An 18,586-nucleotide genomic window follows, 5' to 3' on the forward strand; every position below is an offset into this window, starting at 1 on the left:
TGTCAAGGCAGAGTGGCAAAAATTGAAGACTTAATAGCAGTGTCTATGAATTTCTTATCCTATCGAATGATAATATACATTCATATATAACTGTACTAGTTATATAAGTTCACTTAATGTGTGACATTTTGTTTGTACACATTTTTCTTTTTTTATGAGGTATCATTAGTTATGTTTATCAACAGCAATTGTTGACAGAAAAATCTGTGAAGGAGTTGAACATTTTTTGTAGGAATCTTATCATTTTATAGAAAACTAGATATTATTTTGTTGAAGTATTAGAAAATTTTATTATGTTTTCATAAAACACTTTTATTCATTCCCACTCATGGTCTGATGAGGATAAAATGATTTTGTTTGCTCAAACTTTTTGTTTAAAATCATGCATGCTTGTGTACATGAAATGATTTTATGTAATTAAATACCAAAATCAATGGTTCCTAGGATGATAAAAATATTGTCTGTATCTATTATCTATTTCTAAGATTAAAGAGTATGGCAAATTCTGTAAATGTTTGATATCTCTATCCTCCCTTTAACTTTGAATTCAAAGATTAATGATACAGATATTTAAAAAAAATTAAATAAATGTTAAAGTTATGACAGTGATGTAATGTCTACATTAAAATACCAGTAGAAAATAAATAGAAAAATTGTGGCCATTTTCTTTTTTAACTAGACCAAAGTTTGCTCATATACCAACCAGTGCTGGATTATTACAATATCAAAGTTTTGGGACCTGTTTTATTGTACAATTATATAAAGGACCATTCATGGTTTTTATTTTAGCTTTAGAAATATGTACGTCATTTTTTTTATTGATATGAATTTATACTATTTCAGTAGAAGACTTTATACATTCTACTTTTGTATTAAGTTTATTTTGTGTTTAAGTATTTGTTTTTCATCACAGACAAAATTGTGTGCCAAAAATTATGTCAATTTAGATGCATAGTCCATCTCAATAGTTCATGTTCAGTCATTTTTACATCTCTAATTACTAATTTATTAATTGCTATAACACATATATATTCTTTTTATCATGCAGAATTGTATGATGATACCATATATAATCTTTATTGGACATAATGTTGCACTGTATTTTTGTTTTTTTTGTTTTGCTCTTTTGATAATATAAGTTCCAAAAATTGGGACAAATTGAATTATATAAAAAGATTCACCAATCAAACATACTGAATAATTCAAAAATGAAAGATTCTGTTCTGTTATTTTTATATAACAGAAATGTTTTTTTTTAGTTTTTTTTTGCAATAAATATGAAATTTAAAAACATGGTGACAGGTAAGTAAATAATTCTTAATCTTACAATCAAAATCTAGAAATTATGACTGAAATCAAACAAGAAATATAAAGTTTTTTTCTTATGATTCAAGTCAGAACTGCAGTTCCAAGATTTCCCTGTTTTGTAATAACCATAAAATTTCAGAACATTATAAGAAATAAATGTAATGAAGTTTGTTTAATTTTGGGAATATGTAATTATTCAACTTCCAAATATTTGTTACAAAGACAGATTGTAATGTATATGACGGTGTTTTGTTAAGGCTCATATAAATGGTTGTACACCCTATTTTAGTGAAATAATTTTTAACACTTTATGTTTAATGATAATTTAAACATATGTACCAGTTGTACTCTTATATATATATAGCAGTTGTAGCAATTATACACACATATATATATAAGTATAAAAAATTTTGCTGTATATGTATTATACAAGTGTATCTCGAGTAAGCTTTGATAATTCAGATCAGTGTGGCATGGAGTGCACATATTTAGGTGCCACAGATGATTTAAAGGTGTGAACTTTTTTGGCATAGATATTTCAGGCTAGGATTCTTTGCATTAAGTCTTTGCAATAGAAATTTTTTCTCTGTCTGTATAAATCTTAAATACATAAATTTCCTGATCGGGTCAAGTGCACATATTTTTGAGTTGTGATAGTTTTATGTAAAGAAATAATTACCTGGTAATGACAATGAAAAAACAGAAGAATTTCAAGTTTTATCATAGATGGCCATGTGTAACACCAGTGGCATCTCTTTCTAGATAATTTCTTCAAGGAGTCTTGTTCTTTCATCATATTACTCGGTGTCATATGTCACAGCATGGTTCAGAATATATCCAAAATTCCAATCAACTATGTTTTCTAGCTAGTCCAGAATGATACTGTGTGAAAGATTGGAAACAAAATGTCAAAATAATTTTGTTACACTTTGTAGAATTTGGATTGTACATCTCTATTTAAAACTGCCACCCTGATCTCTTCCCATGGATTTTGTGTTTATTTTCTGTGTAACTTTACCTCCATATATATTTTATGCTTTAGTTGAAGTTTGTGAATAGTGTATCATTTTAACTGTTTACATGTGCATTTGATCTTGATCTGCTGTGCTTGTGAAATGCAAATTTATTGTGTGATTTTTTTTTTGCTTGTTTAAAAGGTCAGATCTGTTTCTTGTGAATTGCTTTGTTGAGATTGTATTTCCAAGTGAAGATTGTTTTTCCAAAAGAAGATGAAAGGTTGTAAAGTAGTCAGGTTTAGAGCACAGGAAATTTATGTTTGTGTCTGTCTTAACAGAACAGAAAGAAAGATGAAATGAAATCTTTCATTAAGGGTAAATCTGTAGATTTTTTGCTTTAGTAATTAAATCTTATGTTCCTTCAGGACAAAAAAAATGAAACCCAAACTTTAATAAAAAAAAAGGTACAAAAAATGTAGTTTTAATCAGAAAGTATTGAAACAAAAGATGTGCCTTTGAGTTATTAAAACATATAACCTTTTGACAAAGTCATGTCATAATTTTACGCAAGATATTGTATAAATGTTTTGTCATAATGTTGTTACAAATCTTTCTGTGCTCAACGTATAAGAAAGTTAATGATTATCATTCAGCTTACCTGTTGATTCTGACTTATTAAGCAAATTTAGGTATAACTCTGCACATGGCCAATTCTGGAAGCTGTTTTGTTCTCTCTGGTTTCGATATTGGACAAATTGATTCCAGTTTAGACATCTCTAGGTCACAATGTCTGGAGTCGGGTGTCATAGGGCAAAGAAATAGAGTATACATAAAAACCATGTTCTTCATCTCCCATGTTGGTCAATGGAACAGTTCGTGTTATTCTTTACAGGTAGTTCTGTTTAAAACCAGATTATAAATTCAAAACATTCCTACAGTCTGTTAGATTTCTTCCTAATATGGTTTTGTTTTGTGGCAGTTCTAGTCTTTAATTTCATGTCTGTTTATTATGGTAGTTATCTCCCCTTGTTTTGTGTTACCATACATAGATACATAGATTTATTCTGACAAGGTACAGAAAATATGTACAGGATTAACAATCCTTTGATGGTCAGCTCTTTGTACAACTTTTACTAAAATATGATTTTGTATAAAATGACATTTTATCTATGTAATGATTTTTAGATAGCTTGTTGATATGGTGACACATGACTGTTGTCATTGTGTCAGAGAGTTGGCTAATCATCCACAAGCACCTAGGTGGTGTATGTTACAAATTTTCTGCCAATACAAAAATCAAATTTTTTTTGTTGCCAACTCTTCTGAGGAAAAAATGGTTGTCATAGATAGCATACCCTTAATTATAACAAAAAGGTTTAGGTTCTGAAAAATAAAGTTCCAATAGATAATGAAATTTTGTATTAGCCTCTCACTTAGATCTCTGTTGTGAATTTTCGCTCATTTTGGATTTTTTTGGACTGATTTTTACTAATTGTCGTGATAATTTAACCTGAATAAGTCTATCTAGGGACTGAAGCATAATTCTTATTTAATGTAGATGACGGGGTTAGACAGAACAGCATAATTGAATGAAAGATGTAGGCATAGTACCTGATATGGACTGTTTGTGTGCGATGATTACCAAACAAAACTCCCACTGCCAGTTTTAGTGTTATGAACAAGCATATAAATTGTTTTTAAAGTAATAACATTTATATATTACACATGTGTATTTACGATACGTATAAATTGCATGCCAGTTTTCAAGCATAGAATATAAAGAAAAAATTCAACAAAGTAGAAATATGTATATGGTTATGTAGTTTAACTTAATGATATGATTTACAAAACAATTATAATTCAAATATTCAGACGATGCCTTTCATTGGTAAAATAAAATTTAATCAGTCGTAAGTGTTGTAACATAGAAATATAATTAGCTCATCACTATAATCTGAAATTGTTATTACATTACTTTACACATGTATGCTGTTTATACTCGTGTATCAATTCGGTGTTGTTTTGTGGGCCCTGTGATCAGTGAAAGTTAGTGCCTTTTTACTGCTTTTTATGCATAATTTGTCTTATACAGTACTTAACTTGTGACTAGCCTTCCATGCTGCCTGTGGTCCTAGGAAAGGCCTGTGACAATTCCTCAATACTTACTTTTTTAGCGAAGGGATGTAGACACTCATAACCATGCTAGATATCAAAGTTATCCACTGCAAGTCCTTGATGCCAGCCGTCATGGCAATGGCATCTGTGACAAGTCCTCGATGCCAGCTGTCATGGCAATGGCATCTGTGACAAGTCCTCGATGCCAGCCCTCATGGCAATGGCATCTGTGACAAGTCCTCGATGCCAGCCGTCATGGCAATGGCATCTGTGACAAGTCCTTGATGCTGGCCACTGTTGCAAAAGTGACAGTGACAAGCCGGATGCAGCCAATGATAACAAACGTAAAAGCAAACATATTTTCCAGGTTTGACACTACTAAAGCTATCAACTCTACATTGATTTTAATTAAGTGAAAAAGAAACGTATGAACTATTGCTCGTTTGCCAACTTGTCTGACATGGACAGAGGCAGGCTAATACAGAGAATAATCTTGTCACAAGTTAAGTACAGTACATAGTTATAAATAATATGTACTAATAATTGATTGCATTCAATTTCTGAAATTGTATCTTGTGTACAAATATTTATCATTTGATGTATTTAATATTTGAAATCCAGCTTTAACCATATAGACATTTACACTAACCAAAAAGTAGGTATCTGGTAAGTAAAATTTGATCAAAATACTGTTTCCTTCATTTATGCTTGATATCATTTTAACAAAATTAAAATCTGTTCATTTTTATTTTCTAGAACTTTCAAATATCTCCATATCATGAAAATTTTTTTATTTTTGAAATCATTTCTGGTTGAAAAGTCATCTTAACCTTGTGTTCAAGTTAAGTATTTTTATAATCTTTACTAAGTTTAAAAATCTAAAAGTTCTGCATCTTTTTTTTTTTTTTACCTTTGTTGAATTTTTTAATTAACAAATGTCTTCTTAGCATATATATATATGCTAGTAGGGAGAATGAGATTTTTATCTTTGTTAAGCAAAGGACAGAAGTTTTTTTAAAATAGAAATAAAATAGGATTTTCAAAGATTAATCAAATTAGTACTCTCTTATATTTCACTGAGTTTGCAGTTTTGGGCAGAAAATACTGACAGACTGATAGGATTTGCAACCATTCCTTAGTCAGGAAAGGAGAAGGCAAACCTTTTTTTCAAAGAAATTCATAGCGGAGTCTAATGATATTATTTGCAGTGACAGAATTTGCATTTCGTTGTTACATTCATGCTTTTCCTTACAAAATAATTTCATTATACACTTGAATTCTACGCCATCCCCTTTGTATGATCTACATCTATCCCATTGTGTATGTTTGTAGTACCTATACTTGTCCCAGTTCATTTGTGATTATGATTTGTTTGTCACCTACTTGCATTGAAATGATAATAAAACTGAAACTGAAAAATCCTGTTATTGTTGATGTGCTAGATGTTGTAGTAACTATTTGGTCATTTCAACAACATATTGTATAACCCATGTAAGTATGAATGAATTTGACCAGATATCTCTCTGATGTGACCTTCCAGGATATCGCTTCAAAAATCGGGAGGATTTACTATCATGAAATACTTTGTTAAGCATTCATACGCCTCCACAATTTTTTGTTTTGATTTGCATAAAGTATCCCAAGATTACATTCGGCACCTACAACCAGAGGATAATGAGACACTGACCTCGAGGTGATCTTCCTATCCTTAGTTTCTCAGATGTTTTCTTTAACTTAAATTTCCTTAGAAGATTGCAACATTTCAACAAAGTGTTAAGAGTTTTTGTCTGGATACTTTGGCTTAAGAACCCTTGAACTCCGACCTTGACAAGACTTACGAATTTATCTGTTATGATGGTGTTCAGAGTGATCATGACAGTTTGCCAGTTGGGAGATGACCTGCTGTTATTTACTACATTTTTGAGAAAGCTGAAATTTTGGCCAAACTGACGGGGGGGAAATATTTACATCTTTCATGACTTGGATTGACAAATTTCCTAAAAAACAACAAAATGAATTTTTTGTAATAAATATTTATTTCTGTTATGAACTAAAACATCCTTATATCACACTGATTCCTGCCGTGCAAGATAAATACTTGTTCACATACTTCAAAAGTACATATATTGACATATATTAGTTTGGTTACGGACAGACAATTTTATGAGTTGACAGACTTAAATTGAACTCTCGTTCAAATTAATCAGTACTCAACTGCAAAACATAGGTACTCACAACAAATTGTTACAGAAAGATCAGGGGAGATAAGTCAAAACAGTAGTAGCAAGAACATTTTTTCCCCATATTCTCAATGTTAATATCAGATATAAGAAATGACACACCTTTTATTTCAGCCTGTATAGCTAAGTTGGTAAGGTGTCCGACAACAAATGGGAAAGTTGTGTGTTCAACTACCAGCAAGCACTTTTTTTTTTATTTATGTGATTGGATATGTATTAAAGACAGTGATGGTCGCCAAAGATGGCCAATGTAAATACCCCACCCTGCCACATACCCTACAAAACTTTAATTTCAATTATATTTTTGTGGAAACTTTCTAGCTGTGGTCAAGATTAATTTGCATATTTGGCAATAACAATGTTTGGCTACTTGAGAAGGGAGACAATTTGATATCTATTTTTAAGGGGAATAACTCTATCACCATTTTCCTCCCCCCCACCTTATTCAGTGTATTGTAGAAAGTTTGGAAATCAATATATAAATGTTTTAGAAAAATATCTGTTGTATTTTTAGTTTTATCAAAAGTCTTATTTTTACAGTGCTATTTCAATGCATCCATAATAGAATATTTTGATTTTAATAATTCTCTGAATATTGGTTTATAGTATCACAATTTTACAAAACACTATCTGTAAAGATGATTTATAGACTATACAAGCTGCACAAGCTGGAACTAAGTCAAGACTTTAATGCTAAAGCGGAATGTTAATTTACATACTTAATTACATTGCATAAATATAGACTTTAATGAGATAACCTGAGCTTATATAACCAGGTAAAAAATTAAACAGCAGGAGTGACGTCAACCATTTTTCCACAAAGCGAAACAATGCCTTAGAGCAATGAAACACAAATCATCCGAAGCATCATCTTACTTGACTATTGAACAAAGTAAAGTATGTAAAGATCGTTAATTATTTTCTATATTGTTTTTTTAAGGAATTCCATAATGCACGACCATTATGGTTATTTCTTGCTGAATTTCTGATGATCAGTTAAGTCATTACATCAATGAAACTATTTTTGGACTAGACAATGGCTACCAATTCATAAACGGTTGAAAGAAAATGATTTATTTGCTTACTTTAAAATTATAGACAATAATACAAAACACCAAAACATTTTATGACAAAATCTTCGAGCTTAGTGTCAATGAAATACAACACCTCTAAAAAAGAAGATGAAATTGCATAAAGTCAATTTAATGAAATGGAATCTTGGTGGTTAAATGCTTCTGCAACTGTTGTACAGATCATGTCTAAGTACCCCTATCATTACCTGGAGTAATGCAGATTCACCGGTGTTTAGTGCATGAGACCCCTATTTATAAAACTGTAAAATGTGGTGTGTGCTATTTAATTAAAATTTGCAATTAAAATGCTGGTTACAAAAAATAATCATGAACTATCAAAGTATGTAGTATATGTATGTATATTATGTAATATAATATACAGTGAAATTTTCAAAATGTCATGCTATAATGATTGCCTAAATGGTTAATAACACTCTTTGCTCTCTTAAGACATTAATTGTACATATAAGATAGAGCTATTGACAGGAAGTATACAGCCTCCATCAACCCAGAGTCTCTCAGAGACTAGTACTGATACGAGGAAGTGAAATCACCCGTGTAACGAAAATACTGCCACTCTCATGCCAGGGTCTACAGAACATTTTTTTTACAAAAGCAGTAATGTTACAAAATTCATGTATTTTGAGAAGGTATAGTAGTGCATTCAAATAAACGATGCCTCCTCTACTCCAAAGAACTTCAGAATATGCAGAGAGTTATTCGCGTCTAAATATTGACGAAGATGGATCTGTACATCAAGACATATCATACAGAAGTTCATTGGACAGCTCTGTCCTTATAATGGTTCATGTACATATGTATCAGAAAGTGAACAATAGCATTTGGGTGTACACAGTCTCTGTCCATCAGATCATTCAATGAAGTAGCCATGCTCTAGTTAGTATCATCGTGAGAAGGTGGAATTTTAACATTAGGGTTCATGTAGCCTGTGTCATGTTTGAGTCCACTAGATCATATAGCAGCTATGTCCTAGTTTGTATTGTGGTGAGAATGTAGAATTTTAGCAGCAGGGTTCATGTAGCCTCTGTCCTGTTCAAGTCCACCATATCATTTAGTGAAGTAGTTGTGTTCTAGTTAATGTTGTTGTGAAAAAGTGAATTTATAGCATGAGGGCGTAAGCTGCGTCCGTCATTCCTGATTCCTTAAGAGCAGACTCCAGCACACTTGTATAGGCTTGTGCAGCCTCTCGGTCCTTCCAGGTCTTCAGCATGGTGTAAGCCTGGAAATACAAAGAACAATCCACTTACAAAATAGTCTACAAATCCAAGAACAATCCACTTACAAAATAGTCTACAAATCCAAGAACAATCCACTTACAAAATAGTCTACAAATCCATGAACAATCCACTTACAAAATAGTCTACAAATCCAAGAACAATCCACTTACAAAATAGTCTACAAATCCATGAACAAACCACTTACAAAATAGTCTACAAATCCATGAACAATCCACTTACAAAATAGTCTACAAATCCATGAACAATCCACTTACAAAATAGTCTACAAATCCATGAACAATCCACTTACAAAATAGTCTACAAATCCATGAACAATCCACTTACAAAATAGTCTACAAATCCATGAACAATCCACTTACAAAATAGTCTACAAATCCAAGAACAATCCACTTACAAAACTGTCTACAAATCCAAGAACAATCCACTTACAAAACTGTCTACAAATCCATGAACAAACCACTTACAAAATAGTCTACAAATCCATGAACAATCCACTTACAAAATAGTCTACAAATCCATGAACAATCCACTTACAAAATGAACAATCCACTACAAAATAGTCTACAAATCCATGAACAATCCACTGACAAAATAGTCTACAAATCCATGAACAATCCACTTACAAAATAGTCTACAAATCCATGAACAATCCACTTACAAAATAGTCTACAAATCCATGAACAAACCACTTACAAAATAGTCTACAAATCCATGAACAATCCACTTACAAAATAGTCTACAAATCCATGAACAATCCACTTACAAACATGAAAAATAGTCTACAAATCCATGAACAATCCACTTACAAAATAGTCTACAAATCCATGAACAATCCACTTACAAAATAGTCTACAAATCCATGAACAATCCACTTACAAAATAGTCTACAAATCCATGAACAATCCACTGACAAAATAGTCTACAAATCCATGAACAATCCACTTACAAAATAGTCTACAAATCCAAATCCATGAACAATCCACTTACAAAATAGTCTACAAATCCATGAACAATCCACACAAAATAGTCTACAAATCCATGAACAATTACAAAATAGTCTACAAATCCATGAACAATCCACTGACAAAATAGTCTACAAATCCATGAACAATCCACTGACAAAATAGTCTACAAATCCATGAACAATCCACTTACAAAATAGTCTACAAATCCAAGAACAATCCACTTACAAAATAGTCTACAAATCCATGAACAATCCACTTACAAAATAGTCTACAAATCCATGAACAATCCACTTACAAAATAGTCTACAAATCCATGAACAATCCACTTACAAAATAGTCTACAAATCCATGAACAATCCACTTACAAAATAGTCTACAAATCCATGAACAATCCACTTACAAAATAGTCTACAAATCCATGAACAATCCACTTAGAAAATAGTCTACAAATCCATGAACAATCCACTTACAAAATAGTCTACAAATCCATGAACAATCCACTTACAAAATAGTCTACAAATGCTATCTATATATATTATATAAAACAGCTTGATTCTTGTAAAACATACAGTAACATGTTTTGAACTACTTTCCTCTGGTATATTAATAGATACAAAAACTATAACTTAAGAGTCAACATATGGAACTGCATTATACAAAATGTATATACATGTACTAACAATAAATTATGAGCTTTTCCTCAAAGACAAAAAAAACAAAACAAAAAAAGCCAGTATGTTTAAAGCAATTTTGCAGCAATACTACAATACATGTTAAGTGCAATGATAATTGAACACATCAACAGTGTAGGTTTTGAAACTTCAGCTGCTCCCTGACGAGGTTCAAACACCTGAACACACAGGCTCATTTCATTTCACCAGAAGAAATTATAATTAAAAATTAGGTTTAGTCATGATTACAAAATACATTTTTTTCAAGGTGGCCATTTCTATCATTTCTCACACATCAATACACAACGTAAACGACAGCTTACCTGATTTTTAGAGTCGGATATGTTTGCTTTGATATCGCTCACTTCCTCATTGGTAAGTCCAAGTTTATTGGCTGTCCTTAACCAATCACGTCTGTAGATTTTTTCTGCGACCTGTCGGAGAGATGCATCTGAGGGAATTTGTCTGCCTCCAGGGTCGGGGGTTGGCCCCTCACTGTTAAACTGTAACCAAAAAAGTAAAAGAGACTTGATAACATTATATTGTGGTACCAATGAATTCGCGACAATCCCAAATTTGGAAAAAAATCCATACAACGTCTTTTGGTATTTCTATTCATAAAAAAACTGAGCAACAGCCCCAATCAAAAAACATCCTGCAGATTTATCCTAAAATAAACAAATTTTATATACATAATGTTTTTTAAATACATTACCTTCCCTCAAGTAGAAGATTATAAGCAAGATTTTATTATTTACTCTTCAGAACTTCAGACGAGGTTGATTCAATTCAAAGGGATAAAATACCATTTTTTTCACAATTATTCTTGGATATAAATTTTGAATTAAAGAATCACTTGCATTTGAAGTCTTTTCCTGTAAATATTCACACATAACACAGTTAGTGGTTCTAAAATCTATCACACACAGCACATCAGCTCTTCAATGTACTGTCAGCTTCAATAACTGTATTTGACGACCTGCCATCTTGGCAACATTGCCAAGATATCACTAAAATAAATCAGTTAGTTCTCATGACGACAAAAAGTCAATAGAAAGCAAACGAAATCCAAATTCTTATTTATCAAAAAAAAAACAACAAAAAACAAAAAAAAAATGTTGCAAATTTTCAATGTCACAAAACGGCACACTTCAAAACATTTGATTTAGGTAGACCTACTTAGAATGAGTTAGAACAAACACTATCACACTACCAGAACCATACAGCATTAGGCTACCTGTCCGTGTGGTCACTAATGGTCAGTCACAGACTTCGGGTGGACGTCCGCTATTAACATTTTACAGTACAAGTCAATATTTACAGAAAATAATATATTTGACCATCTCTGGCGACATCATCACCAGAGTTAAAGCAACATTTGGCATAAAATAGGGCAATCTAAGTTGTTTAATGACTAACAAATGAAATAAAGTTTAAATTTAATATCCTGAATTATCCATGTTACCAGTGAGAATAATGGCTTTTCAAATCAAAATTTTTCCTAAGGAAATATTTGCTGGAAAAAAATCAAACAAACTGATAAACAGAAAGACTGATTCCTGCTTAAAAAATATTTTGATTCTCAAATTTGTTGCCATGTTAACAATATTCATTTGACTATTTCAATGTAATTGAATAGGTTTCAGTATATTTATCTCTTATTGATACTGTTTTTCCTAAGTGTGAATACTTACACTTTTAATAAGTGTGGCAGATTTGGTAAGAGAACACAACAACCTGACAAGGAAGTCAACCAGATCTTCCCTCTCTGAATAGTGTCTATACACCTGATCTCTTACCTCCTCTGGGTACATATATGTTAATGTAACAAGGATGGGACAATATCCTGGATTTCTGAGCTGGGACAGAACTGGTATAGGATTAAGTTGGGACAATATCCAGGATTTCTAAGATGGGAGAGTATTCGTATAGGATGAAGTTGCAATGATATCCTGGATTTCTGAGCTAGGACAGAACTGGTTTAGGATAATATTGGGATAATATCCTTGATTTCTTAGCTGGAATCATACTTTGTATGGATAAAGTTGGGAAAATATCCAGGATTTCTGAGTTGGGACAGTACTGATATGGGATACATTTGGAATTATGTCCCAGATTTCTGAGCTGTGATAAAGTTGTGAAAATATCCAGGATTTCTGGGTTGGGACAGTACTGATATGGGATACAATTAGAATTATGTCCCAGATTTCTGAGCTGTGATAAAGTTGGGAAAATATCCAGGTTTTCTGACTTGGGACAGTACTTATACAGGATAATAGTTAAAATATTTTTATATTTTTGTTTTTTGGAATAACTGGTAAAAAATGACATAGTCAGGTGACCCTCATACCTTTTGCAGCTCTAGAGATAGACCCCCAGACACCTGGGTGATAGACGAGTGTGTTTCCATTGTGCCTCCTGACTACACACATTTACACTTAGCTGGTACATGTATCAGCAGAGTATATAGTTATTCAAAATTTAGTCAAAGAATAGAATAACACAAGAAGTTTCATTTCTTTTCGTAGTTTTGTAAATGCAGAAGGATTTTTGTGACTTAATTTTATTAGTTTATTACATTGCGTGTTGAAATCTGTCAGTAACAAATATGTTGTGTAACATGACAATAGATGTGTAAGGACCAGTGATAAATGTCCAAGATCCACCCACACATGCTCACTGAGTGCATTTGACAGTTCTTACAAAATGGAGATACTATACTGGCTGTTGGACTCCATTTCTTTCACACATTTGCTTGTAGTGCATTTGAAAATTCTATATACCTAACAAAGGGGAAACCAACCTTCAGGAATCGTCCTGCAGCTTCAAACTGTAATGGGGAACATGTATGTAAAACAAAAACTTGTCACCATTACACACAACACTTCCCATGATGTTTTCAACTAGCATAACAGTGCTCTTCACACACAATAAGGTCAAATATCAAAGACAATTTATTTTCAGACAAACCGGATTTGAAGATTTCTTTTATTGCTTTCAGGGATGTTCATGGAACAATTGCTTGTGATGGCTACACTTTAAGGGTTTTGAAGTAGATCAGAATATATACCTCCGGAAGTTGACTATGAAGGCGTTCTTTCATATAGGTAGGAAGGACCTCGAAATTCAGAATATCCTCTAGCGTTTCTCCTGGAATAACACTCCTGACACCTGTCACGAACTGGTCTTCATTCATCAGACCTACAGAAATTACAAAATGTCAGGAGGTAGAGTAAACAGCCCTCCCTTTCTCAAGACACTCTCCATCACTACCTGGTAACTATTGGTACATGTACCATGTTTATTCTGAAATATCCCAAGGGGACCAACACATTACTTTCTACTCCAAATCAGATGTAGAGCTTATTACAGGACCCCAGGGGATCAACATTTTACTTTCTACTAAAAGTCAGATGGTGGGCTTATTACAGGACCCCAGGGGATCAACATTTTACTTTCTACTAAAAGTCAGATGTAGAGCTTATTACAGGACCCCAGGGGATCAACATTTTACTTTCTACTAAAAGTCAGATGGTGGGCTTATTACAGGACCCCAGGGGACCAACATATTACTTTTTACTCAAAGTCAAAGTGAGGGCTTGTTACAGGACCCCAGGGGATCAACATTTTACTTTCTACTAAAAGTCAGATGGTGGGCTTATTACAGGACCCCAGGGGATCAACATTTTACTTTCTACCAAAAGTCAGAGAGCTGGCTTATTACAGGACAATGAAATAGCATCGGTTTATTTTTTTCTGATCAGCAAAATATATGAGTGAGTTTATGATACCAGGTAGAGTCTTGATGAAGAAATTTGATACTGAACAAACTAAACTGATTGTTTTAAATGACACAACAGTCAATCAAAACAAAATGTATATTAGAACAAGTACATTTTGATAAATTGTCGAAAACCATTACAATTTATGACATATTTAGAACAAAAAATAAGCATTGCATCCACTTTTAAAATGGGTTCAACTCTTTAAAAAATTGTAAAAAAAACAAATTGAAAAGAATAACTCAAACCTGTATTTTTCTTGTCTATATGTTTATACACTATCTCTGCAACTCTTTGTACATCCTACAAAAGAAAATTCAGATTTAATAATGAATAGGAAAAAAAACAGCTAGCACATTTAATAACATTTTCAACCCTAGATTCTGTCCCGTATTGTAAAGCAAATTTAAAATGGCAATTGTGTGAGGTAACTAGGAGAATTAGTTAAATACAAACTTCTTTGAGAGCTTTTGGCCTACAAAAATGCAACCAACTCTGAATATCATTAAAAATTAATGTAAACAAACCTTTTTATCACTTGGGTTGGTGTAGACACGTTCTAAGATCTTTACAAATGTTGTTTTCGGAACAGGGTTTCCATTGTTCAACAGCCTGAAAATTCCTGTGTAATAATAAACAGAATGAATCAATTTATCTATCATCACAGATACACATACTGTAAATATGGAAATTTACACTAAATATGCGAAAGTCATTTGATCACATAAATTCCTACAATTTGTATGAATATTGTGATACATATGTGACAAAATATACGCAGAAAGGTATACTCATCCTGAAAATAACCCCTGTACACACAGTTTGCTTATTCAAATTGCAAATGTGAACAGTATACCACAATGGTTGACTATTACAGGAAGATGCAATATGGACGATTCAGATCATGGTATTATTGACAGAGGAATAAATCACAAAAGGGGCACTCAAAAGCATTATACAAATGAGGTTAACAGAATTGAAAAGACAGAGGCCCTAGTATCAATTTCTTCTATAACCCCTTCCCAGCATTCTTTGACCCCTTTCAGCTGTCATGCTGAAGGCCATCCTACTGAAAGAGTGACACGAAGGGAAGTAACTCTGGAAGATCAGAATATTTATGATTCACCAAACTGCCCAACATAAGTATGTAAGTAAATAATTCCACATTAATACTACACTTGTGAGTCTCATTCTCGTTTCTCTTATATTAAAGGGGTTCCTATCATAACACAAACAGTTTATAAACAACATCAACCTAGAGAATTTAAGTTTGTGGATGGGGATCTATAGCCGTAAAAGGAGATGAGGTCTATTTGTGATAATGAGACTGCAGTATCTAATTGTTCAAGTGATTAAGACTTACCCCTGAGTTTGTCAGTCGGTTCTGCTATCTCACACCACTTCAATCCTCGAAGGAAGTTCTCAAATGTGATGTCCTTCGTTTGGTTCAGAGTGAATTTTTTCATTAACTGTAATAAAAACAAGAAAGACAAATTATGGAAGCCGGAAGTGGAGCAGAAAGTCAAATAGTCCCATCACAGCTATCGAACAAAATTGTTTCAACTGTTTAATAGTGCAATTCTAAAGCTTCATATAGAGACAGTGGAGATGCAAACCTGCAAGAAAACTGGATGCACAATGGTAAGCATATGTCAGTTATCACACACATCATGAAACTGCTTAGACTTATGGACTCGCATAAGAAATCATCTTTTAAACTTTTTTGACTCCTGCATACCCTTGTGGTATCCATATACCAGAGAAGAAACCACATCACTTAACACCCCTAATATTGGCACTAACATTGGCTTGATCTTTGATTTTTAACCTTATATAGATGATGATCAATAAACATCAAAGATGGTGATATGTGTCTTTGTCCCACATTTATTCTCCTTACTATAAATGATACAATGAAGTTTTTATAAGATAAACCATATACACCTACATTTCTTGAAAAGGCATCATTTGAAATTGACATTTTCGTTGCCAAATCTTCTGTTATGACGCCATCTTTGTTACATCCCAGTTGCTGGAACCGCAGCCACAAACGCTCTGTCTCAGCTATACTCACTATTGTTAAACATCATAATTAATTATTAAGAAACAGATTTTAAAGCTGAATGATTACGAAGAAAATAAAAACCAAACATATTTTATCATATTTCTGCATTTGTCCAGTAATAGGGCTATTAGGCCAATGCATTAAAAAATGAAAGATTGTATTTTAACTGAACAGTAATATACAATGGTGAGCTTATTTTCATGCCATATTGCATAATAATAAGGTTTTGAAATTGTTGATACTATTTATAAAGCACACTATGTATTTATTATAACCTTCCGAAATGTAACTTTCCATTGCAAAATCTTAAGATCTGTAAATCATCAGGTAAACTTTGAAAGACAATGTGGATTTTATATACATGGTCTCCAACACCTTATGATTTGATTTATGAATCCTGTTGGGACTTTTTGGAATGGAGAGTATATATTTTTGATAATGGGAATATCAAAATAGGAGGAGTTGTATAAAAGAAGCAGGTGAGTGTGTCAAGGTCTTTGTTAGTATTAAGGGTTCTGAATATTTATATGTGATTTTATTTTTGTTTTTGTCGCGGATCAGCCACAACTAAGGTAAAAACATAATCGGAGATTGACAGTCAGAACCCATCTAACTAGGTCTATGTCAGTAAGGTGATGGTGTATGCTTGTTTTTGGCAGACCTGTGGATCATCTTGTCAGAGATCTGACAGGAATATGTTTTTACCTGTTCTAAAACAAAAGCATGCAATATGATATTTTTCTTTAAATTTCAGATATATACGTTGATGTCCAATGACTTACACTCAGAAGCGATGGCATGTACAGTGATCCAGTTCGCCTTGCTAGGATGTGTGTGTTGAGATACCTCGTCCCCAACAGGGGCCATGAATTGACTTGCGTAAGAACCCATCCTCTCAAGTTAATGTTCCAGCTGAAAGAAGAAAAGATGTAGACTTAATTATCATTTTCTTTTTAATTTCTATATCAATCATTTTTTCTACTTTTCTGTAACATGAAGCATGACGTAAATTTTTTAATGCCAACTATGGTTAAGAATGTTGAGGAGTCTTTCAAAAAGTTGGTCAAACATAGTTTGAATAGTATTTATTAGAGAATTGTACACTTTCTCTTACCCTTTTTAAGATGAACGTTTATCTTACAACAAATAGATAGGTCGTGCCCATTTTCCAGCAACTGATCAGTCTGTTTGTCTCATTCCATGATAGGCTATCTCTTCTAATGCACGACTCCGTGATGTTGCTCAGGCATTCATTTGTAAACAGACGACGTTCTTTGGTTTCGTTGACTGAAGAGTTCCGAAATACAATTTCCCCGGAACGTTCTCGGTTAAAGGAATTCGACGCTCAATAAGGACACATTCTAATTTATATATTCCCATCTTGATATAAAAGCAAGTCAAACGATTTTTTAATAATTTTAAAATTCTTATGAACAAATGATGTTTTATGCAAAAGATTGTTTTTCACATCCTTAAATGTATTTTGCTGTCAACCAATTCTACACCGTCATTACTTCAGGGCTTTCGCTCACTTTCTCACTTATCCACACCCTGGAACATTTCCTGACGAAATTGGAGGCACAGGTGAAGTAATTTAATTGGTCTACAGCGAGTTTCAGGAGAAAGAAAACTCCCCAATCACAGAAAGATAAACTCCTTTGAAGATAAAGCCAGATATTTCCCCTTTCTACTTATTTTTCAATCTTTTCTTGTCAACTGAAAGACCGAAAGGCCATAACAGTGGGCATAAAATCCATTGCATAAATAAATACCTTAAAGCCAATACAACATACCATTATGTGACCTCATTATTCATTCGATTTACATCAAAGGATCAAACTAGTATTCTCTCCTTATTCAGGAGGTGTTGTACATGGAAACTATTTTGCCATGGAAAAAGTAACCCCTGGAGTATCGAGGATGCTCAGAATTTTATGTGTTCGATTCCTAGCGGAGGCATTGATATAAATAATGACCTCTGTTACATTTTTATGCTATTATAGATACGCAGTTGGCCTGTTGGAAAAAAATTTATCCCAGAATCTTGATATTTGATCAATTTGTTATCTATTTGATGCCTCCAAAAATACAATATAGATAAACAGCTACATACATGACTTCATGAAAGACCATGCATAAAACTTGCTTCTGA

The 18,586-nt window shown here is 32.7% G+C and overlaps 1 protein-coding gene across 1 annotated transcript; it reads right to left on the minus strand.

Annotated features, from left to right (window-relative positions):
• Positions 1–8,337: 8,337 nt before the first annotated feature.
• LOC132554557 (THO complex subunit 1-like) lies at positions 8,338–17,340 on the minus strand. The gene is made up of 8 exons (XM_060218882.1): positions 17,217–17,340; positions 16,318–16,442; positions 15,733–15,838; positions 14,897–14,991; positions 14,618–14,672; positions 13,658–13,788; positions 10,911–11,090; positions 8,338–8,932 (listed from the first exon to the last, which is right to left on the minus strand). The coding sequence occupies exons 1-8, from the start codon at positions 17,323–17,325 to the stop codon at positions 8,813–8,815; spliced, it is 921 nt and encodes a 306-aa protein (XP_060074865.1). The 5' UTR covers positions 17,326–17,340; the 3' UTR covers positions 8,338–8,812.
• Positions 17,341–18,586: the final 1,246 nt, after the last annotated feature.

The sequence above is a fragment of the Ylistrum balloti genome, unplaced genomic scaffold (genome assembly GCF_031769215.1).
Source record: "Ylistrum balloti isolate Yb309-2 unplaced genomic scaffold, AGI_CSIRO_Ybal_v1 Utg370416, whole genome shotgun sequence".
Classification (NCBI taxonomy): domain Eukaryota; kingdom Metazoa; phylum Mollusca; class Bivalvia; order Pectinida; family Pectinidae; genus Ylistrum; species Ylistrum balloti.

Excerpts from the sequence above, each read along its gene's own strand:
- LOC132554557 (XM_060218882.1), bottom strand. The coding sequence starts at position 17,325 with ATGGGTTCTTACGCAAGTCAATTCATGGCCCCTGTTGGGGACGAGGTA. Across the intron at positions 13,789-14,617 it reads TATAGACAAGAAAAATACAG|GTCTGATGAATGAAGACCAG; the intron begins GTTTGAGTTATT and ends TAATTTCTGTAG. Across the intron at positions 8,933-10,910 it reads TATCCGACTCTAAAAATCAG|GCTTACACCATGCTGAAGAC; the intron begins GTAAGCTGTCGT and ends TTGTATTTCCAG.